This window comes from Homalodisca vitripennis, chromosome 3 (assembly GCF_021130785.1).
Source record: "Homalodisca vitripennis isolate AUS2020 chromosome 3, UT_GWSS_2.1, whole genome shotgun sequence".
Lineage (NCBI taxonomy): Eukaryota > Metazoa > Arthropoda > Insecta > Hemiptera > Cicadellidae > Homalodisca > Homalodisca vitripennis.
The window spans coordinates 162997906-163023199 of record NC_060209.1 but is presented as its reverse complement, the minus strand read 5'-3'; the positions used below and the strand labels follow the sequence as shown (position 1 = coordinate 163023199).

The following is a 25294-nucleotide window of genomic DNA, read 5'->3' as shown; positions in this document are numbered from 1 at the left end:
GTTCTTTATTGAAGTTTTATAGAAAAATAATATGGTGAATAAAAACTTTATTGTTCATTATTCTTATAATATTGAAGAATTTTGTTGAATTACAACTGAGATCAACACCAACTAACTATACTAATCAAAACATCTGTTCCTCACATTAATAGTGATTTCCTTTATATTAAATCATATTTTTTATTTAGAATCGTGTTTTTAAGAATTATTTTTGTTTTGTCTTAGGATGAATGAAGGTTATAAGTGCTATGACAACATTCGTAAACGCAAAGACCGAACTTCTCGATACCAGTCTCTCGATATGGCTCGCATACTTTACAACTGCTTCAAACAGATTGACATCACTTACAGAAATGAAGGTTTTGGTACACATCTGAAGTAAGTTTGTGAAAAATATTTTAAATTGTGTAATTTTACAACTCACAGATCCTTAGTAATTAAAAGGAATTGCATTTTAAGAAGAGACCACTCCATTTTTAGCTTCTCTGTTTCTATTCCCATAGATCTCTGCAGAGACCTCTTGTACAGTACGTGGCGGAAAATCAGTACAATGTGTTTAGATGTGTTACAATGTGTGTAAGAGCCAACTGTAGTGAAACAACCGAGTTTTACCCTATAAAAACAATTTTAAACCTTAAACGCTTTAAAACCCTTATTGTTAATAGTTGAATCATAGGTGGTGTCTCATTTTAAGCCTTTGAGTGCCGTAACATTGCGGATGTTGATATTATAAAAAATACATAAAGTATGCATTTTGATGATTCATACTTTGACAGTATTTAAATATTGTACTATCTTATTTCAGTATTTTAACCGTAGCACTATGTTTTATAAGTTCCAAAATATTGATATACAGAAGTTTTGTATTGTATTTCTTTCTGTTTGTCAGTGAATTATGACAATATTTCCTTTAAATAGCTGACACGTAGTGACCAAATGTAGCATGATTTATAGGTGCTGATACGTGCATTTTTATATAACAAGCAAATAATAAGTATATTATTGTTTTGTAATGCTTTTTGTTAAAAAAAATATTATTGTAAAACAGTATTATGGGAAACAGTATTCATTTTTCTGTTAATAGTAATGAAGGCTGTAGATCCCACAGTAATGCCTAAAGATTCAGCTAATCCTTAAACTCTCCTTGTCAAGCATGATAAAAAACTTGGCAACGAGTTTAATGATTTTACAAAATGTGTAGACATAACTCATTACAAAACCACTGCAAGAAGTACTTATTATAGTAGTGAGGGGGAATGCTGGTGGTAACAGCCACTTTGACAGAAATGATCAGATTCCCTTGTAATAGGAGATAGTATTTTTTTTTCTCACAAAGAAAACACAACGTACTGTGTTCAACTGCTGTGCTCAGTTTCATTTAAATCAATATTGCACACATTTTTGCTTGACTGTTGTAGCAACAAAATTGTTAACTGGAGCTATAACATTACCATTTGTTTTCATGTGCCAAATGGTTGATGGATATAACCAATAATAACTGATTCAATTTGTTATAAAATAATTATATTTATCCAATAATAATATTTTTCACATTTATTCAACTTTTTGTTTTAGACTCCTTATGAGCTGTGAGGCTGAAATCAAAACCTTAAATAAAGCCTTAACTTTGTTGAAGCAGCAAGTTTTGAAAAGTAAACAGGAACTTATGCGGTGCCAGTATTTGCGACAGAAGGAAACTTGGGCTCTTGTGAAACGGTTGGCGAACCAGGTTAGTGATTACAAAACAGTTACAAAAGTTGCAGGTTAAGATTTACAACCAGGATTAACTTTATTTATAATAATTAGGATTACAATGGTGTCATGATTCTATACATAGCGATGGATTAATATACAAAATTTGTACAGGTCGGTTAAAACTGTAGGGTCTTGTGGAAAAATTCATATTGTGTATAGAATGGTTGATCTAGTAGCCGTTCTTTTAGTGTAAATTTCAGGTGATTACCTCTGAAGTGACACAGTTCTTGAAGTGGTGAGTTGTTGAATTTCCTGCCAATCTTTTGTACATGTGCAGGTGGTGTAGTTCTGCAGGTGAGATGTGCTGGAAATATGTATTGATCACCATGTGAGGTTTATTTTTGAATATCTCTGTGTTTTTCCAGATATTTTCTATATATAGAACACTACTTCTTGGATGTAGAGTAAAGTTAGTCAGAATTTTCAGATTTCTGAAAGCATCCTTGCAGTTGTCCAAATTATGTAAGAAAGCTAGGAATCTAGTAGTTTTCTTCAACAGGATTAGGTTCCTTTTAGTTTTTTTTTTGTGGTGCCACTCCATTATTTTAATTGTGATTGCTGGGAAGACAAATATGCTGTTTTAGCTATTTCAGTATCACTGAGCTTTTTATTTGTTTTATAATGTACTAGCAGTTACCTCATTTTGAAAAACAGGCATATTCTCTTTAAATACCGTTCCAAACAATCCTGAGATGATAGTCGCTGAAAGATATTCCAATCTCTTGATCTACCTTAGATTTAAGTTTAAAGATGGAGCTCTGAAGTTGGGGAGTGAAACTCACGTACAGCTGTTGCTAAGCTCAACATTCATATTGAATCAACCTCTCCCACCATAGCTACGTTATGTGTAGAAAACTCTGTTGCTGCACCGTGATTTGGGATTGTGTCTGAAACATCTTAGTGCACACAGTTGTGCACCTGATGAGACAATTAGACCACCTCTTCATTATAGATTTAATTATTTTTGTAGCCTAGGTGTGTCTGATGTCGAAACGATGCAATGAGTTTGTTTTGAGCTTCTTCGTCGCCAATATTTGTGGATTTCTTCAGATAGACGTTGAATCTAGATTCCAGGAGTCATGTTAGTGACAGCGTCAGGTTTCACTTGCTGCACTAAGCAGAAGGTGGAATGGAGGTAAACTCAACATTGGTATAGCTAGTTTATTATTTTTTCCTCTGCATGAGGCAATTTTATTTTATTTTTTAATATTAAGAGATTCTTAATTTTATGCTGGAAAAACCATATGGAACAAATATCATTTGAGTAAAATAACCTGCCTCAAAGCAACTAAAAAAACTTATTCAGATAATTTAAAAAGGAAAAATAGATGGTCAATTGTAGGATTAAAGACTCAAAGTGAAGCGTATAGGTTAGCTACAGAATTGCGCAAATTGTGAATGGTTGTCTGTAAGGAATGCTGGGAGGTGATGCACATGCTCGCTGTAGCACTTGCATGAACTGCAAGAATATAAAGACAGCCCTTTCTTGTCTAACATTTTCTGTGTAGTTAAGACCCTATGAATAAAAAATTTATAGGATTTTATTTATACTGAAACATTTTGGCAAAGGAGTCTATGCCCAACCTAACATAAGTTATGTTTACACATCTCTAATTAAAATAGCTATTTAAAACCTTACAAATTAAAATGTTATCCTTTATGTGCAGCATTGTTGCTATGAGTGTATGTATAAAATAAACTATGTTTTCTTTTATGTATTGCCAGCTTTACTGAATTTAAAAAATGCTTACAGTCAACCATAATTCAAAATGATGTTTAGCATTTGCCATGATATTTGGACATATTGTCATTGATGGTATCATGAAATTAAGCAAACTATGCTTTGTTGTTGTGTGCTGTGATTACAAATTTTCAATTTCAAAGTAAAAGACATTGGTAAGAGAATGGTAACCAAAACTTATGCAATTAATGATGTTGGATGAAGATTATTTTACCTTAAAAACAGGTTGTCAAAGTGTTTAGTCTTTTACATATTAGAATTAATGTTTTCTTAAGAAAAAATTTACAATTGGTTGTTTTTTGTTTAATTGATAGAAGGAGCAAGACTCTCGCCCTCCAAGCAGCATGTCTCTCAACACTCTCATCCCCAATGCTATGTCATTCTCTCCAACCCTCACACTCCCTACAGTCTCCAACCATCAACTGTCACCAAACTTCGTAGTTCCTCCTCCTCAAAGAGACCCCAGTCCCTTGCCCCAACGTGAGTCACAGGTGAGAGCTTCTACATTCTATGTATGTCAATTACAAATTGATTAATACGTAATGTTAATCTGCTTATAACATTTAAGTTGATAATATGATACTGTAAGGTCATATACAGTATTTTACAGTACTCCTACTGTGCAGAGTGTCAATCTTACCCTGTATCATTACTGTGTCTCAAAAAAGACTAAATTTACAATAAAGTTTTAATAGGAGAGACTTAACATTTCAGTGATAAACAAAAATTTGAATTTATAAGTTCAAAATGTTGCTGCTACATTCTACTAGGGATGCAAAAACAGCTTAAAAATGTACCATGGAAAACTGATAAATTGCAGTTTTACTTATGAATACCCTACATCTTACAGTGTGTAATATAAAAATAACACAGTAAAGTTTTTTATTCTTGACAATTAATTTGATTTCATTTGAATTATTAACTGATGCGTAACCACTTTTATGCAGGTTTTTTTTTCAAATATAATTGAAAAAGTGAATAAAATTATTGTAATTATTTTTAAGTAGACTATTAGTATTTATTCCAAAATTAGTGATAAAACTTTAACCATTGACTGTAATTATCATTATTATCTTGATATTAATATATATAAGATTAGATCTGTAGTTTGTTTTCTCCATGTGAGGACATTTGAATTTGTAAAAATCATAAACAAAGTTGTAAGGACAAAAATAATGAGTGATTCAATAGTAAGATGTGTAAGACAGCCAAATGAAAGGTGTAAAACTATCCATGATGGCAAAAGAAGTGACCATCCATCTTTGGTTAGGGATGATCTTGTTTGTGTAATTGATAAACAAATCTTAAGATCATAAGATTACAAGTTTTGCTATTATTATAGAATTTCTTTAAATTTAATAAAATTTGACCAAATGTTTGACCAAAAGGCTATTTTTGTGTTTTAAGGAATCTATTGCATTTGAATTGTACTTCTAACTCCAACATTTAATTCTATAAGGTGAATCTTCTGTATAATCTAAAAGCACATAATTTGTAATCTAGATGAAACCCCAAGAGTACAATATTTACACAGTTTCTGGGTATAAATCAGATTTGTGTAAAGCAATTAATTAAAATATTTACTCTTCTTTTGCAGCTTCCGGTGTTTGTGTCACCTCTTTCACCAAGTCTCAGCAGTGGTGAAATCATTACAACACAATCTTTTCCCCTTCCTGCCACTACTGCAATTTCTGTATCCACCCCTAGTTCCTCCAGTGCTCCCTCAAATACCCTAGGTACCCCTCTTACCATTCCTACTACTCTTACCACTCCTACTACTCCTCTTACCACCCTCACTACCCCTCTTACTACCCCTACTACTACTACCACTCCCACTACCCCTCTTACCACTTCTACTACTCCTCTTATCACCCCCACTACCCCTCTTACCACTCCTGTCATCACTCCTACCAACACCATCACCCCTCTTACCACCACAGCTAACACCAATCCAGTGACTACTGTCACTGCTAATTTTGACATCTCTTCACAACAAGTACCCATGGCTCACAGCCCAGCTGTGGGAGGATTGGCTTCCTTGCTGGAGAGATCAAAATCTCACATGGAGTCTGATAGTCTTATAAGAGACAATATCAACATAAGATATGCGTAAGTATTCATGTTCATAAGTAATAATAAAAATTTGACACCTAACAATTTAATGGTAACAATCTTGTCACCTAGATTAGAAACATCAGTCAGAAAATAATGTATTTACAAGCTTTTACTGGTTGTAATGTACAAAAAAATGGTAATTGTTTACATTTTTATGGTTTGTATAATCTAGATGTCAAAATATTAGTAATTGCATTTAGCAACTTTTATTAATCTTTAACCCTTTCAGGGCCAGGACCAAATATGAGATGTTGCAAAATTTTTTCACACATCATATCCCCTTGTGACTAGTCAAAAGTGCCAGGCTAAAATTGGCGATTTTGCAGTCTCTTAGATTAAAATTTATAACTTTTCATAAAAATTAGAGAATGACCTAAAAGTTGCACCAAATTACTCGTATAGATATATATTATCAACAAAAACAGTTAAATACACTATTTACCAAGAAATATTTACACAATTGTATTTGAAATTCATTTACATTTTTTCTATTTACAAATATGTTACTTACAATTTCACTCCCATGAGATCGCAAATTGTCAGTCATTGTAACTACTACACACAATAGCTAAGCACGTAACAACTAACACTACTAAATTTACAACCACAAAATAAAATAATGAAGAAGAATACAGCATACAATAGTACGATTACACTAAAGCATAAAGAATTAACAACAATAGATCGAGTCAGCTGATAATGTCACGTGACAATTACGAAATAAAAATGCATAGACCTCCAAAATAAAAATGATATTCATATTGATTATCTACAAATATACCAGGGAATAAAAAACATAAAACTTTAATCATTTGACATTGTATTTATTTAAGAAAACGACGAATATCAAGGCGACTATATATTGCCGCCTGGCGCTTTTCGCGTATGTCACCAACGGCTCGATCTATGGCGGCAATATATTGCCGCCTGGCCCGGAAAGGGTTAAACAAATTCAATTCTTATTAGTTTTTGCAGTATTAAGGTTCAAAAACTTCAAAAGTGCACCATCTTGAAACGTGACATGTTTCACGTATGACATTAATTTCTCTTTTTATTTGAGACTAGAAAAAAAATAACTTTACCAATTTTGAGTTCCTTATCTTTACTGGTTTCTGAAATGAAAAATAAAAACTAAAAAGCATTTAGACAGATGGTAAACAAAAAGAGTTAGACCATTGAGAGTTTTAGTTTGTAGCTCCTTTTAGTCCATGGAATAATATCTTAAAATTTCTTTAGAGAGTACAGATGTAAAAAATCCTGTATATAAACTAATTTTCAATTTAAGGTGGTTTTGAGTTTTGGTTGTCGCGATCGGAGGAAATACAAAAAAATACCCTAGACATTCTGTCATGAGGATGATTACAATAGACAGATTTCTATGAAATCTACCTAAAAAGAACAAAGTGAAGGAAGAGCTATCTGTAGTTACTGAAGATGTACATTCAAAAATGTTTCAAACAATGGATTGCACAAATGTAGTAAGTAAAGTGGAAAGTATTTTGTGCTTTGGACGTATAAGGTATTAAGTAAAATGAAATATCTTTTTAAAATAGTTCCTCTTTTATTGGGTACCACCTCATATTTGTTGTCTCGTTGGTTTTAAGACAGACGTTCACTAGATAATATAAATTGAAATTTGTAATCTGTTTCTAAAATTTAAACTCATTGTTAAGTAAAACAGTAGTTAATTTGTGTCATTAATTTTGTTTCAGAATGCAAGATACTATCGTCAGTTTCACACAGTGCAGCAATATGATTGCTAACAATGATTTTGACTGGAGTTATTTGGAGACTTTAAAACAATAATGCATAATCAAACAAAATCACAGTATGACGAGAAACAAAAACTGGCACATCGGTTACGAGGTTAGTTTTGTTTCTTGTCGCACTTTTTGTTCAAACTTTTTTAACTGCAATAATTGTACCTTTAATACCATATCAAGGTTTTTTTTACTGAATTTAGAGTGTTAAAGAATAATATTTAATCTGCTTCAAATATTTTTGTGTTGAAGCTAAAATTAACTGATGTACTTTCTAGTACTTAGCATGTGTTATTTTAGTCAGTTGCAAGTATAAATCAAGTTTATTTTATCTACTTCTAATGCATTTTCATTTTGTGTCAACATTATTCATTTATGAGGGGATTGAAAAATAAATTATAATTGAATTATCAAAGTTAAAAAAATCTTAGGCTTCATTAATTTAGGTCTGTAATATAATAGTAATATAATATGATTATTTCTTAATAATTTATATTACAAGAGTCTAGTCTTACCAATCCTACTAGGGATTTATTTATACATATTTTATACTGATTGTATTTAAGAGGGGCAAAATACTGAACTGAACTGGAATTCTAACTTAATTCTACTTAATAATACAATGTTTAAACTAAGATTTTTAAAACTATTTCACTATTTTTATTGGTATTCCTTTGATAAAAACTAGCAGATTTTCTATATTTATTAAATGCTTTACAAGACCCCCATTTATTTATTTAAGCCTTTTATATATTAGCAAGCACGCCACAAAGCCTTTTTCTTTTTAATTCTTTGAGCGCCAACATCTAATACTAACAGCCAAGATTAATTTTATACGTGTTTATTGCATATATTAGATAGCTCAGTAAAATTTGGTTTACAATCATTGAAAACCACATCCACGGCTAATCACACATGTATAAATCAGATTATTTTTGTTGTTCAGTATACCACATTGAACAATTTTTGTGTTGTAATCTTATTTGGAATTTAAGTGGCTTAAGGTTAAGATTAGTTTGTTAAGATTTTTAATTTTGCGTCTCAAATTTAGTTTTTTATTATAATGTGTCACTTTAAATAAATTATTGTTCTCAATTCCACTGAAGTACAGTAACTACCATACCATAGCATTTATAACCAGCGGGATTTATTACTTGTTATTAGTATATTTTTAGATTACTATGTCTTAAGTTATCATGTGCAATATTGTACAATTTTAAAAAGATGCTAATTACTAAACTCCCTAATACAGTATAATTTAGTGTCTATGACTATTATATTCCTTTGTGTTTGATAGGAAATGAAAGTGTTGTGTTTTTGTACGGAAAGCAGGTTTTATGTAGAAGTTTGCAATTCAAAACAGAGATTGTGATTGTATCATGTAACAAGTCATAATAAAATGATAATTTTGTTGAACATGATTATTTTTGTTTTAACACTTTTTATCATTTTCGTAATTATATAAAGAATTAAATAGTAATATTTCAAAAATTTATTTAATATCTATAATTGTTCACTCATTTCTCCGTAATATATTGTGAATTGAAATCGGAATGTTATTCACAAGTGTTATGGAGTGTTATGTTATTATTAAGTGTTAGTTGCAATTTTGTAACATTCTTGTCATTGTTTTTAAGATATTAAGCACTGAAGTTGTTATGGCAAATTTGTTGTACTGTTTGAAAAAATACGGATTTTTATGTTGTTTATCATAGCAATCAAAGATACAGTAAATTCAAATTTTCTTTTTCTGTGTTAAACAACTGTTGTGTAGTTTCATAAAATATTACATCAAAGTTCTTTTGACCATGGAATACAGTAATTAAGTAATTTATTTATATTATTTTCCAAAAACCCCTTTTGAAGTATTTAAGATATATAGAACTGAGACTTTGATTTGGAGGATAGTGAGAGTATTTTTTGTACAACAGTGAAATGAAACATATGAAACAATGTTCCATTGCTAATTTTAATTACTGTGTGTTTAGTGTTGAACAGTTTAATTAATTTTGTGATATTGAATTGTGGACTCAGTATAATTGGTAATAGTGGAAAGTAAAATAACATATTTAAAGTTCTGGATTTTTTTTAAAGATATCTTTTTTTAAAGGTGCTATCTTTTGATACCATCCTATATTTTGTTACATTTAAGAATTTATTACAGGTATAACATAATTTTTCTACAATTGAGTAATTGCATGCCTAAATTAGTTTTTTAGCGTTCTTTTAAAGAATATTACGAAGAATATTTGTCCAAGAAAGTATACAATAGTTTTTACTGCTGTAGAAGGTAGTGGATTGGTAAGAAACATGTTTTGCTCATCATTATTTTAGAGTTGTAATGTATAACTTGTGATATATGTTAGATTTATTTTTTGTTTCAAGATTTTGCATTGTATAGTTATAATATATGTCTACTTTAGTATATTTTGCATTTGTTTTTTTTTTACTATTATTGTTTGTGTATAGTTATTAAAATGTTTCAAAAGTCATTGTACTATTATTTTATTAACATCCTGTAATTTAACTCTCTGTGTGGTATTCATCAGTTCCGCCTAGCGGTATTCTCCTCATTTTGGTAATCAATGCCTATCTGTCTACTGAACATAGGCTCAATCGTCTATTTGTTTTGGGCAAAATACTGTTTAACATCAGTACTTTTGAAGAAACATTGGAATCATTTGATTGTAAAAGTATAATTATATTCTTTGTTAGTATTCAGACCGCAACAGGATTGGCTATTGAAATTCAGTTTTAATGCTCTTTTAAAAGGCATTTGTAGTTTTAATTATAAAATATATGCGTATTGTTGTTTTATTCAGCACTATTTATTGTATTAACATTATTTAGTGTTGTAATTCAATTTTGAAATTTTGTGCGATGTCTGTGAATTGATTTGGTCGTCTATGTAAGTAATGTGCTTTTTTGTATTTATATTTTTGAATATAAACACTATACTAAATATTTGGTTTTTAGTAAGTATATGGACCTTATTGAAATACAATAACATGTATTTTAACTTTATTATACTTGTACATAAAGCAAGAAAGGTTATGCAGGCAATCAGACAAAAAAAATGGTACAGCCCGAAGAGAAAATCTGCTAGCCTACTGAGTGATAGGCTTTAATGACGCTCTGTCAAATCTCATGGATAGACTTCATCAAATTAATTCTTGTCTATGTAGAAATGGAGTTTCATGCAGAATTTATATACAACTGATAAAATCATTTTTGATGTATAATGTGGATGCTACGGCTATATAAAGGCTCAGCCACATGCTTATCATGAAACACTACATTGTCAATGTAGAAATGATGTTACATGCAAAATTCCAAGTTCTGGAAGAAAAAATATTCATGTGAAAAATGGTAGAATATTTTTTGTGTCTATATGTGATAAATGCCATAGCTTTTTCTGCACTAATGTAAGGTTTTAGGAGAAAACCCAGAAATAAACAAAATCAACTAAAAAGCAAGTAAATACCTTGTGTTATGCATGGTAGACTACAGATAAAGCATTAAAATATAACAACTTATCATGCAGGTGTACAAAAGCTGTATTTTTACACCTAGTAAGGTTATACATTTATAAAAATTTTAGGTACATGCACTTTGAACAATCAGAATAAAAATGTTGTGTTTTCAATCACTTAAGTATATATAGAACTATATTTCTTAAGTAGACAAAATTTGGAATATAAATTAGTTGTTTGTTGCCATAGGAACATAATTTTAGTATTGACTTCAAAGGGCACATACTGTTTACTTTTTTGGTTTTTTAGTTTATTTTTTACCTTTTGCAAATAAAACAGCTCAATATCAGTTGGACACTAATTTATTATTATTCAGTTTCTAATACTCAAGAAATTGATATATCATATTGTCATGCAAGTAACATTACGTTTGAACAAATTTATTCCTAAGACTTGTGAACTCATACAAATCTATAATATATTCTGTTGGGCGGTAGGGTTAGCAAACAAATAAACTATTCATAACTATATGTTCTTTATATATTTTTTTAAGTTACCAATAAGTGTCATAATTTTTCATTTATCAGTATTATTTTGATTTTTAAGCTTGTACAACTGCAATTTAAACTTTAAAATACAAGTAAAAGTTAATGACAGTCACTTTACTTTTATGTATTTTTTACGCTTAGGGCAAGGATTTCTAGAACTCAGAAATTTAATGCTGTAGTCCTTTTGTCCAAAAAACCTATTTCTGAGCATAAATCAGTCATTATGTTATACTTTAACACTAGCTAGTTCTGAACTCCATTAAGCAAGTGAAAAAAAATAAAAAAAATGAACCAGTTCAGAATAAATTAAAAAAGGAATTTAAATCTTTTCTGATAAACAACTCTTATTTTACTCCTTAAATGAGTTTTTGAGTAATTCTAAGTAAGCTATAATAATTATGATAATTAAAATGTAATTATTTGTATTTAATATTTGACACTATTTAATACTGGACATGATTTGTGCTGAGTAAATAAAGACATTTTGACTTGATAGTGATGGGATTATTTGGCTAATATTTGGTTTGGTAAATAAAATGTTTAAGCATTTTAAATTGGAACATTAAATATACTTGTATTTACCATTTAGTAATGGTGAATATTATTTTTAAAAATTATTTTTAACAAATTTTGATTAAAAGCGTTAGTATTTATAAATCCCATGTTCTTCTAACTGATGGTTGAGGAAGATTTACAAAATCCAAAACGTATTTAAATAGTTCAATTTATTGACATAGCTCAATGGTAAAAGCTGTGTGAATAAAATGGTGCATGTTCAGCATATACTGGTGCATGTTCAGCATATACTGGTGCATGATAGACTGGAGCATGTGCTACTGCTACTGGGGCATGTGCTACAGCAACTGGAGCATGTGCTACTGCGACCGGAGCATGAGCTACGGCTACAGGTGCTGCGGCATAGGCCACTTTGGGTGTGTGGGTAATAGAAAAGCTGGAGTATGAAGTAGCAGCTGGAGCTTGGGCTACTACAGGTGCATGGTAGACAGGTGCAGACAACACAGGTGCATGGGCCACAGTTACAGGTGCATGGGCTACCACAGCTAAAAACATCAAAGTTGGAGATAAATTCAAGGAATTTCACAGCATTTACGTCATATAATTTCTTCAAAATTTATTTTTGCTGACTGCAGTTACATAGAGCTTTTTATGACAACTTTTTTATAGACATGAGTTGAAATTAATATATATTCTGTAAAGGTAACCAGAAGTTACCATTACAAACTGAGTTAATTTTTAGGATACAGTAAAAAAACTTGTGCATATCTGTCATGAGATTGTTCTAAATAGTAAGTATCATGGATTGAATTTTAGTATGGTTTAATGTGATACTAATCCAAATGAAGAAAAAATATAAAGATTGTTTCCTACTATATCTTATATGGAAGATAAGGGCTTATACAAATAACTAGTTTTGTATTCAATAAAATCAATAATTATCAAGTAGATGAAATAATTAATTTGGCATTCCGTTTATCTGTAAACTTCTTCCACGAGAACAAGATAAACCTTTCAATAGGCCTTATAATGTCAATAAAATTTGGTTTATTTAAACACGAAGACCGTTGTAAAGACCTAATTATCTACATCATAAATTAGCACAATTTTTTAAAAACTTCACGCATTAATTGTTATTAAATTCATTCTATTCTACATTTTCCTCTATAATAGTCAAATAGGATTGGGAAAGATGCTTAGCAAAATGGAAATTGATTTAGTATGGAAGAAATATTTCCAACTACAAGGTAAACACTAATATATTTCACTGTAGACCAGATGAGTATATAGAAAACTATATTTACAGAGGGCTGACACACTGGGTGGTTTAGGAGGTATAAATTACCCTCCTAAAAAAAGGGCTCAGAAATCTTTTCCCAAGAAATTGTTGAGCTTTAAGACCTCATAAATGTGTTGTAGCTTAAAAACTATTGGGCACAATTTTAATGTTTCTATTTCAAGATCTTGGAGAGATGGTTGAGGTGTGCTTGAGCCCCTTAAACTCCTCCTTATATACACCCATGCTGCAGACAGTGGTATTACTACTGCTGAGTTATGCACATATATAATACCAGCATATAAAACGGCTCAGTCACACCACTCTCCTGCCAGTGATCACAATATTTTCTTTTCTAACCATTGTAAATAACGTATTTTCACAGTATAATATAAAGTAAATTCTCTTCTCTGAGTCATGGTGGCCAACCATTTAGCAACTCCAGTCACGTGTAGAGTAAGTTGGGAGAATTCAGGTGATTGATGACCTTACCATTTAGAATGATACCTTACTATAAGCAATATACATAAAGGCACCATGATTTTAAGGTGATTAAGTGAAAATCATTGTCAAATCTTGGGTGTTTTAGTAAATTTTAGTTTTCACTATAAGCTTAATTGTTAAAATGAAGTTGTTAATCTTTCTGCTGATTACTTAATGATAATCAACAGAATATCTCAAGTTTTTACCCGTACCATAAGTGCCTCATTAGATTTTATTACATTTTGTTGTTAGCCAACATTTTTCTATCCTCAACAGTTCAACAGAAGTCTAAAAAATGTTATTGGGCTCAGTGTTTTCTTTGTTAAATGATGTCAGCATTGAACTGGTCTTGGATCCATTTGTGCCTGTCGAATCTCATCAACATATGTTCAAAATAATACCTTGATTTCAATAACGTAAGTGTTGCATCCTATAAGTTAAAATCTATTTTTAATGAATTCCACCTTTGTTAAGTTCTTTTCTGAGGAACTAACAGTATATTTTTGGACATTTGCCATCATTCAGTGTTTTCACTGCACTGTCTGTTCACAGTTATTAAGTTGTCAAAAAGTAGCTTTACTTTCTCAGCATTGTGCCAGTAATAATGGTTGCCTGGTTAGGGAACAACAGGTCATAAAAGTTTACACAATTGAAGTAATATGTGAGAAGTGTATCTTGTTATTTTTCACGTTAAGATATTTAAAATCATAAATAAATATTATTTAATTAATAATATTGAAATATGTGTTTGGTATAATTTTTCTTAAGTTTTCAAGTGATACTGATAATATTATTATGAAATATCTCTATCGAGTATTGTTTGTAATGTTATGAGAAATTAGTATTTTAAACAATAGCTGGTTATATTTTTATCAGAATTATGAACTATACTTTATACATTACAATAATAATTACTACTGTTATTACTATAGCAGTCCGTTAACTTTGTACCTGAGCTATAAGGTGCAGAAGCATAGTAGCTTCCAAAGATTCCTCTCTTCTGCTTGGGGGCTGAGCTCTCAGGGCCAGAAATACTTGCTCCTGCAGCTAAGGTAGCTAGCAGAATAGTGAAGAGTATCTGGTAAGAAAACAAGGTCTTTTAAATACAATTCTGAGATAGTTTAGAGATAATTATTTTCTAAAGTAAATGAAGAAATTCTCAATAAAACAGAAAAGGGTAGTCTAGTTTTTAAAACATGCATAAGTCCATTTAACCAATATTACACGAATAACAAAAACTGTTTAAATATGATGCAATCTATTTGTAATAATTTCCTACTTAACATTATTTTATACATCATGTTTGTTACTTCTAACAATGCCTACTTAGTGGAGTGCTATAACTAAGGGAGGTGGTGAGGGGATAGAACCTCTTCCCCAAGATTAAAAAATACAAATATACACGTAACAGCAGTCCAATTTGTTTTAAATAAAGAACTTAATGTTTGAATTAGAATCAGACCTCTGTGAGGATCATATATTTAAGTTTAGATGTATTCCGTATTCTTCCAGAAGCAACAAGCCCAGTTTAGTATAAAAGTTTATACGTTCAAATGAGCAGGTGCCGGCTGTGGTAAATTTTAAAAACCTGCTCAATTAATTATGTACTAAAAATTAAACATTTTGAATTGTAGTTTACAAAATTATATGTTCAAGGTAATGACTTTAAGAGCTTCATAACTTTACAAATGTGGATTATTTTAACATCCTAGACAAGAATTAAACTTAAGATGGTAGTTTAGTAACAACGTTTTTTTTATATAATTCTTAAATCATACTCAAAAACAGTATACTTGTATAAGACTTTGGATTACAAGTTTCCTAGTTATGAATTTTCAAAGTTGTACTTTAATAAAAAAAGCATCAATAAGCAGTACCTTTCATTGTTATTGACATAAAAACTGGAATTTATTATGGGTGCCGCCACATAGAGATAAGGAGGGCATGATCTCCTGGTGAAAGAGGAAAATAAAAAATGGTTCAGAGACCCAAACTATAGTAATAATATTGATATTTTAACAGCTGGTTGGTTATATCACCTGTATGACAATGTAAATAAATACTGCCTTATACAAGAAAGAAGTTTAATCTCCATTTCCCCCTTGGTAATTCTTGCTTCTCTTCAAAATTTTCTGGTGGCGCCCATGGAAGTTATTGTTGTAAATTTTCCATATGTTTAAACGCAAATGTAGACAAGTTAAATGTTATTGTAACTCTCGTAATTGTGAGTTTGTGGTTAACTTAAAACTCGAGTAACTATCTATACTGATCTATACTATATTTAATAAGTGAATAGTTACGCCACTGTCTCTGCTTGTAATTCTGCATTCAGCTGCCAGGTTGACTATTAAGGTAGTACAATAAATTGGAAAATATGTTTAATGTTAAATTCAAACCTCTTTAAGACAAATTTCCTAAATAGAGAAAAAGTATACTTTTAAACATTTTACATTTTTATCTACAGTGGGTTTTGTTTGAGCCTGAATACAAAATTGCCAACATTTCCTACTTTAAAGTCACATACCTGTAATCTCACGTAAGTAAGTAAGTAAGTAATCTTACGTGAGATTACAGGTATGTGACTTTAAAGTAGGAAAGGTTGGCAATTTTGTATTCAGGCTCAAACAAAACCCACTGTAGATAAAAATGTAAAATGTTTACAATATGTACATGAGTTATAGCGTTTAGGAAATGACAGGTATTTTCATGCATTAAGGTCTTAAGAGAATTATTCTTTTTAATTAAATAATAAAGAAATTATATTTTTTTAAATATAGATATCTCTAGAGTGTTTTTATAGATGATATAAAGCAAGCTACTCTCTAGCATAATCATATAACAATTAATGCTCAAAAAAATAATTAGAAATATTGCCTGGCCCAATTTTATTTACTTACCAATCTATTTTTTGTAAATTCAAATTTAGTTCATTTTAAATTAAAAATTAACTATGAAAATATAGCACTTAAAGTGTTGATTTGTTTCAATTTTCCAGAGTGTTTTTAGAGAGGCTACTGATATTTTATTCAGTTTACAATATATAACCATATTACAATAATTTGCTCCTTCAAATAATATTTGGAGACCGTTTTCATAAATTTAAGCTTTTTTTTGCTTTTCATTCAGAAAAATATTTTTACAGTGTCTCTGAGTTCTGTAATTATCATGGGATAAAGGTGAATAAATTATTTTTTGGCAGAAAAAACCTAATGTATATCTGTTACCATGTTACCAGTAAAATGAAACTATAAACTGTAAAAGATAATAGAAAGTTTACAGTAGTTCAACTCAGACTATTTTAATGTATATTGACAAGTTATCTACCGTATAGAACTGTTTTACATACATGTGAATTGTATTTTATAATGCTTGATAATAAATAAAGTAAAAAATAATATAAAACACTGTTAATTACAAATAAAAATCAACATAGATATTGCAATTCAACTTTATTTTATTTTGTAAACAGTAAATTTTGTACATATAAATAATTTTACGTATGCACTATACCAACCATATACATTTTGTACTTTTTCAATCTCTTTGGAAGGTTTTTGCCATGACTTTTAAAGACTGAAATTAAATGTATCTGAGAGTACTTTATTTAGTAACAAACATTTCTTGTTATATGTTTTTGCCAAATTACCAATACTGTATAATGCAAATGAAGCAACTGCATTTCTAAAACATAAAAATTGTATATGCAAGAGCAAATATTGGCATTTTGCTGTGAAAAAACAAACAAGGTAATTTTAAGATTATTTTTAGTAATATTCTAAAAATATAAAAAATATAAACTAATTCCGTTTTCCTGGAAACTGGCCAAGGGTAAGGCACTAATGGGAAATGATCCATTAAATTTATTTTTATTGCAACAACTGAAAAGTTCTTAATTTAGAAAAATATGTTTAGATAAATAATAAATAATGAAAATTAAATGATAAGAGTTGATGACTTACTGAAGGCATGGTTGACCGAAGGGACTGGGCAGTGAAGTGCCGTACAAGAGCCCAAACAAACATATATAGAGGAGAAACATGTGCCCAGGTCAAACTGGAAATAATTGTGTCAGTGTTGGACACTGGAGGCATACCAATGGATCTGTGCTGCCTTGATTGAATACCATCTTACTCTGAGTCACCACACTCTAGGAGAGCAGATTTTGCAGGGCAGTTAAAGCAATGGTCTTAAAAGTTATACAACTTGACTTTTTGTGTATATTACTAGCTGTACAACAATAATTAAGGAGAAGACCGGCCTCTTGATGAGATGACTTAATTTATAGTTTAGAATTACACAATAAAAGGGTATAACAGTTTATTTAGTTGTGAATTAATACATTTTGGTAGAGCAAGAGTTCTCAGGGATATTTCGTGCTGGCTCTACAAAATATTGAATGAGTGATTTGTTTACTAATAGCATGAACAGTAAAATCAACCATAAGCTCAAATGTTAAAATATTGAGTTAGTCAAAAATATTCTAAATAAAAAAAAGCAGGGGTTAAAGTTTTTGAAGACAAACGTGTTCTTGAAATTGAAGGAATTTATCAAAAGTTAAAGTATTCTTCTTTTGAGTTGAGACTTCAAAATGGAAGAAGTTGGGAAATACAAAGTCTATCTCACTACTAGTGTCTTCTATAATAAGATTATTTTCAGGTAAGGCTTAATGTTGAAAAAACTATGAAAAAAGACTGTGGTGCTGTAGGTTAGATTGAGAAAAGGTTTAATTAAAGTTTATGACTTAGGAAATAAGTTACTGGGTGTGGTATCCAAAATTAGCTAACACTGCCTATCTTCTCGGGGTCATTGCTGGTAACTGGACGGGGAGAGATACTATTTAAGAAATAGTAAATAATTAATTCGTTCAAAAATGAGGATATGAAATGGCACTGCTGAATCAAACTTTTTTTCTTGGTGGCCAATTCACTGCACTATAAATAGTTGATAAGGGAACTAAATTTAGAAATATTAATTAAATTCATTCTTCACCTAATAATATTGTAAAACGAGTTTGCAAACATGGTGAACTGAAATGTGGTAATAGGCTATATGAAAAAGTTAAAAAATAAGGATGGTTTGACTTATTGATAAAATACTTAAATTAATACTACACATGTATTAAATGTATACCGATTTGGAAATAGCAATTTCTAAAATAAGAAAGGGGGATATTAAATAGTTGAAAAATACATTTATAAAGAACGTTGGAGTAGATGAATTGTCTTGATAAAGTATCATGATAAAATTAATGAGACATTTCAAAATAAACAATTTTAAACATTATGTAACTTGAGTATGCCATAAATATAAAGATCTTCCAATAAACCATATTAAGCCAACTTCTGAGGCTTTGAAAAGTATTGAAGACTTATTCCTATAGTTTTGTAGGTCCTACATGATAAGCTTGAATTTTATTACGGTAGTAAGTTTCGTTAAACATTACAAACTCTAGCATCGGTAAACTACAGTTGCAATGTATAGTTTTAACAATACACTTAATAATTCAACTTAGATGTTTGGATAGGAGGTAGGTACTTCCCCAAGGATAACTTCTTCCAAGGAGAACACTCTTCTTCTATATGTTCTGACGAGATTACTGTACCTTCAAGTCAGGGAAATATTGCATAACGGATATTTAATATATGCTTAAACACAGTGCAATGTGCTTATATAACTCTCACTCATATACCTCAAAGGAAAAGAAACTGCGAGGAAATAGGTCAGATGATTTCGTAGAAGCAGTAGAAACACTGAATCAAAGCGTGCACTGGCAGTGACGCAATAACCTAAAGAAGCAAGAAAGGTAGCAAGGTTGAACTGGTTTGCTGATGGCTCAGACAGGCCTAGATTCTATTTGCGCCGCGCCGTAGGTCTACCTACTCTATAACTCCATAACGGACTAATTGTGTAATTGCAGGATTGATAGACGATTCAGACTTGGTTACCGGCTGCAGAGCGCTGTAAAGCATGTGATTGCACAAGTTCTGAACAAAACATGAACAGTACCTTCGCCTCTGCAGTATAATCAAATCAGTCAACTGGAGTAACAGTATCTGAGTTTATTTGTATATAGATAAGGCAGAGTTCGATGATGGTGTTTGTTCCTTCGTATGATTTGGCTGAGAGTTAGTGAAGTCTATATCTCAGAGTGATATCTCGTGATCAAATTGAACTATACACTTTGAGATTCTGTATACTTCGCTTAGCTATCCGATAACTAATGCCTTTGTGCCTGTGTTTCTATTTTGTGAATATACCAAGATCAAATTGAGGTAGGGTTTGAAATTTTGCGCGGATTTGGATAGGATACTACGAGAACCATTTCATGTGTTGAGTAAGAAACTTCATTTCTACGTAGACTAAAATTAGTTATACGTCTGTTCATGGGATTTAACTGAGCGTTATTGAAGTTTATCATTCAGTAGGCAGGCAGATTTCCCCTTCTATTTGCCGGCTGTAAAAATTCATTTAATGTCAGATTGCCCGCTTGACTGCTTAGCAATAAAACGAGTTATAGAAATGTTGCTCGCAATTTCAGTAAAGCTTGTTATGAACACGTGGTGTTGCTATCTCGTTTCTAATAGAAGTACACGTTTGTTTTGGTATGCAATATATATTTTATAATATATATGAAAACATTGATATCTTCAATAATATTTTTAAAACACTAGTAAATAAACGCACTTTTAAAAGAATAATAATATTTAAATCAGGAGCTCCGATTTGAATGGGCTGTTTATGTAAAAGTGTTAACGGAAATAGTGATTTGACCATAGGAAATAATTATCTAACGAAAACTAATCATTTTGAAGAATAAAACAAGACAATGAAAACGTTATAGTTAGGATTATTTTAGCCTTCCCTGGAAACTGATTTTGAAAATGTTTGTTGTATATGAAACAAGGACACAAATATGTACCAAGCCACGTGTCGCGTAACAGGTAGGCATCGTCGAGGTTGCATGCAAAGTTTAAACCTGTTTTATCTTTCCCTTATGAGGAATTATATTTCAAAATGTTTTTCCAATATACTCGGTTTTGTTTTTATATACATTTATCAAAAAGTCAAGTCTATGGTAAGGGAGAAAAGCAAACAAACACAATAAGTACACCACAATAAGTGTCGCATAACAGCCATCACTGCAAAATGTTAACTCTCCTACTCATTTCATTAGGCTACATGTTAAATTATCATATAAGTATACTAAGTTTGTTAACGAGTTTATTCATTCTTTCATCATGGTTACCCACAAGATCAATGTAAAAATATCGCTGAAACTCCTACGGAGTGACATGCGCCATTATTGAAATAGATGTTGGCTTCAACATCTATTTATTTACAAAGTCTTTTAAGTATTTTATCTTAAAAGTAGAAATACTGGAACAACAAATTTAATGCACAATACAACAAGTGGGTCAAATAGAATATTCAAACTCCCAAAAGTTACAAAAAGTATTTTAAACAATCTTTCCAATATATAGGTCCTAAGTACTTCAATCAATTACCATATGAGGTAATAAGTTGTATAAAGTTAAAAATATTTTCTGGAAAATTAAAAGAGTGGTTATTTTTAAAACAGGATGTAGACTTTATGAATGTTTGCTAAGTATAAATTCTGTACATATGTTGAAACTAATTTTAATTTTTTTTCTCGTCTGTTTGTTGTTTTATTTTTATTCTAAAAATTGTAAATGTAAGTCCGTATATTATGTGAGAAATGTTAAGTTGAACTGCAGTACCACCTATTATAGGAATATAATCCCTATGTATATAATTTTTTTTTTTAAGTAGACCAAGCGCCGCAGAGAGTGTCTTTGGATGTATCGAGAGTGGACTCATTTATGATTTTTTTACTATGTATTTATATTAGTTTAAGGATGTTGTAAATTTGTTTATATTTAATAATTTACACTGACCACACATAATTAATTGTAAATGTGGTCAGTTATTTCCAAGGACATTTTATGCTATATTCATGTAGATTAGCGAATTGAAAATAAATAAATTATTATTATTATTATATGTGGAACTGTAAAATTTACGAAGCTCTATGTAAATGTCTATAGATCAGTTCGTTACCGAAATATCGTGCGGACAGAAAGACAGAAATTACATTTTCTCAGCCTCTCGAGTTATGACTAACTTCGCTAACTTTCAGCCAACAAGACAAAACGAGCCTTTATTGGGTCATAGGAGAAAGTAAACTGGTCATAGTAGCCATATAAACCGGAAGATACTGTTAAACAGTTATAGGAACACATAAGTATATACATAGGGCAGGAATTGCGTGACAGAAAGAACAATAGTACATTGTCTTCTAGTTAATAGAACCAATATGCGTGGGACAGTTGGATGTGTCATCCTACTCAACATTACTTTGTAGCTTTGTTAGTAGGAATAATTGGATTCCCAACAGAATGATGATCTTGTACTGCCACAGAACTATAGTAATGATTTCTGTTAGCAGCCGTATTGTCAGTCCAACATTCGGTTCAAAGTAATCATGGTCGACAGTAGAATGATGTTATCATCCCCCATATTGTACTGTTCAGACAGATTCAGCGTATTATAACACGGTAACATATTATTATAACGCTTCTGCAATGTCTGAAACTTGGTAACCTGCTCAGCACCGAACAACTAAGTGTTAACTTCCACTTTTTATGTGTATTCTTTTTGGGAGACATTTTTTTACAATCCATAAAATAAGAAGCTGAAACAGTTTGAAGCTGAAACCCTCTCACTTAGTCCTCTCACTTTCGAACTTAGTCTTAAAAAGGCTTTGCGCATTCCGGAGTGACAAGGTTTTCAAGATGGGTAAGGTTGGATGTAGGGGCCGTCTCCTGTCGAGATCTTTGAAGGGTTGTAGTGGGCACTATATCCCAGTCATGTAACCTTGGAAGAAGGGGAGACCAACTCTATACCAGGCTCTTCAGTTAAAGCGGGCAGGGGACATCGCTCTCGTGTCCAGGCTAGCAATTAACTACCTTTAACACTGGGAGCCCTTCCAACATCTACAGTTATCATCTTCAGTAGACTAAACCTATATATCTACTCTTGACCCCAATATTTACGTTTATTGATGTGCGGCTACCGGTCCTGGACATCCATAGGGTTGCTCAGATTTGTGACACAACGGTTTTTCTGAACCCAATGTAGGATCAACTGGAAGGTATAAGCTAGCCAGAAGTGAATCCTCCTGGGGCAGACAATTATTTTGAACATGACCGAATCGAATATTCCGACCTGGGATTATAAACCCAGGTATTTCGGACCATCCATGCAGCGAAATGTGGATGTCTGAGTTCATAACAGTTTTAATTCACTAATTGTCTTAATTCAGTCAATTACTATAGCTAAAAATTTTCCAGAAAAGTGAATTGTCATTACAGCAAATTGAAAAATTACTCAATATAAAGTGTGCTGTTCAGTATTTTGAGGTGTTTGTAATTATATAATTGTGATGTAGGTAATAATTTACATTTAAAAAACTATTTGGAATTACTTTTAATTTTAAAATTGGAGATATCCTACAGTGATGTGTCGGTTACACTAGAATGAGTTAAGTGTTGGGACATATTCTGTCACTTTCTTGAGGATGATTCCTAAAATATTATGGCAAATGATTTAATGGATTTAGTATTTTATCAAAGTTGTATAAAAACCAACAGTACTGTATTCAATTTGACATTCTGGTTTCATAAGAAACCCGTAAACACATGTAAAAAAAGACGCATTCACAATTCTAAATTGAGCCCGGTGATTTTATGGCACATTTATATACTGTAAAAAACAATCGTAGAATGTTTGGAATAAATTGGTCAATTATTTAAACAATTATCTCTTCATTTGAAGAAGTTACCAGGTAGTTTTTAAATTTATACTAAGAAAATATTTTGCTTAGACTGAGTAACAGTTGTAGTTGTAGTTTTAATGTAGAAATTAAAATACAGTTGTTAAAAGTTTGCCTTGTTATGCCTACATAGGGTGTTTGAAAAGTATGGGTACGGCTTAATACTTTTAAAAACCATAGGAGATAACATCTATAAACTTTGCACAGTGTCATATGGCTATGTAAACTATTTTTCCTTCCTATTACCATGACATGCCAACCATGAGGGACGGCCCATAGAGGAAAACATGGAGATCTTAAATTGAAGCATGGGTCGAGTGATACCTCATTTGAAAGACCTCACTTAGTAGAGTTGAATGCCGCAAACCGCATCGTAAAAGGTTTATCCAATCAGAAATGGCGGGTTGTTTTAGGTACACATTGTGAAGTACATTATGCCCTGCCATTTCTGACTGGATCGTCGTATTCCGATGCGGTTGGCGGCGTTTCACTCTACTAACCAATGTGTTTTCACTGACTTTTTTTAATTAGCAAATTATGTCATAAATTTATAACACAATAAATCAAACTAAAAAATCATCGGTATTTATTGTGTTTTATTTATTGTGTTATAAATTTATGACATAATTTGCTAATTAAAAAAGTCAGTGAAAACACATTGGTTAGTAGAGTGAAACGCCGCCAACCGCATCGGAATACGACGATCCAGTCAGAAATGGCAACGCATAATGTACTTCACAATGTGTACCTAAAACAACCCGCAATTTCTTATTGGATAAACCTTTTCAGATGCGGTTTGCGGCATTCAACTCTACTAAGTGAGCTCTTTCAAATGAGGTATCACTCGACCCATGCTTCAATTTAAGATTTCCATGTTTTCCTCTGTGGGCCGTCCCCCCATGGTTGGCATGTCATGGTAACAGCAAGGAAAAATAGCTTACATAGCGATATGACACTGTGCAAAGTTTATAGCTGTTATCTCCTATGGTTTTTAAAATATTAAGCCGTACCCATACTTTTCAAACACCCTGTATACTTTTTAATTTCCAACAATAAGCACGGATTAATACGGCGCCCATTCGAAGAGAAAGCAAAATTTGATTACTGTTGTCTTAAAATAGTCTGGAGCATTAAATGAAGGCGCAACAGAGGAACATACAGCATGATCAACTGCTGTTTACAATTGCGTAACAAACAGTACACTATCTTATGAATATTGAAGGAGAGCAATCTGATAGATTTTGTATTGGCAAATTTTCACTGGAAAGATGAAACATTGTTAAGTGTCCTAGTAGTAACGCTTAATTAACAGTTTCCAGGCGGTGGAATATCTCTACGTATTCTACTCGTTATTAGAATTCGTTATTAGTGGGGTTTCAAAACTATTTACTTTTTCGTGTTATATAAACAAATAAGAAGAGATTTTGGCAGGTTCTATTGACAAACATCTTGGGAGTATTTAATATCTGAGCGTACCATGTTCTACTTAATATTAAATGGAAAATAAAACATTGAAATTGAACTCTTGTTCAGCTTGATTAATTTTCAATGCCATTGAAATGCAATTTTTAAATATCAACTTGTACGGAATATTAATTACCCGATAAAAATTATTATTATGGCAAAGGTTAAAAATTATTTGCATTACATTTTAGACAACTGCTCCTATTAACAAACAAATCTTAAAGTTGAAATCGCCTATTAGACCATCCTTGAAAATTCGATTTAATCATGTCAGAACTTCTAATCTTAATGTTAAAAATAATGTATTGCA

At 31.2% G+C, this 25294-nt stretch overlaps 2 protein-coding genes across 3 annotated transcripts in view; one reads left to right on the top strand and one right to left on the bottom strand.

Moving 5' to 3' along the window:
- The window catches only part of LOC124357717 (inhibitor of nuclear factor kappa-B kinase subunit alpha), a 34539-nt gene extending 24676 nt beyond the window's left edge, over positions 1-9863 (top strand). Inside the window, exons 13-17 of the mRNA XM_046809726.1 lie at positions 226-378; positions 1576-1729; positions 3811-3987; positions 5094-5605; positions 7324-9863. Coding sequence (XP_046665682.1) covers positions 226-378; positions 1576-1729; positions 3811-3987; positions 5094-5605; positions 7324-7417 — 1090 coding nt within the window. The 3' untranslated portion in view covers positions 7418-9863. The remainder of the gene's footprint in view (positions 1-225; positions 379-1575; positions 1730-3810; positions 3988-5093; positions 5606-7323) is intronic.
- Positions 9864-12100: 2237 nt separating this feature from the next.
- On the bottom strand, positions 12101-19362 carry LOC124358762 (pupal cuticle protein G1A-like). 2 transcript variants are annotated; one of them, XM_046811059.1, is made up of 3 exons: positions 19270-19362; positions 14619-14745; positions 12101-12453 (listed from the first exon to the last, which is right to left on the bottom strand). In XM_046811059.1, exons 1-3 carry the CDS (start codon positions 19291-19293, stop codon positions 12131-12133), a joined length of 474 nt encoding a protein of 157 aa, XP_046667015.1. In that variant the 5' UTR covers positions 19294-19362; the 3' UTR covers positions 12101-12130. The 2 variants fall into 2 exon arrangements, with proteins under 2 accessions (XP_046667015.1, XP_046667014.1); XM_046811058.1 differs by lacking the exon at positions 19270-19362 and adding an exon at positions 17627-17913.
- Between the last annotated feature and the right edge of the window lie 5932 nt (positions 19363-25294).

Excerpts from the sequence above, each read along its gene's own strand:
- LOC124358762 (XM_046811058.1), bottom strand. The coding sequence starts at position 17,758 with ATGCCTCCAGTGTCCAACACTGACACAATTATTTCCAGTTTGACCTGG. Across the intron at positions 14,746-17,626 it reads TTCGGTCAACCATGCCTTCA|ATACTCTTCACTATTCTGCT; the intron begins GTAAGTCATCAA and ends TTTTCTTACCAG. Across the intron at positions 12,454-14,618 it reads TTCTGCACCTTATAGCTCAG|CTGTGGTAGCCCATGCACCT; the intron begins GTACAAAGTTAA and ends TGATGTTTTTAG.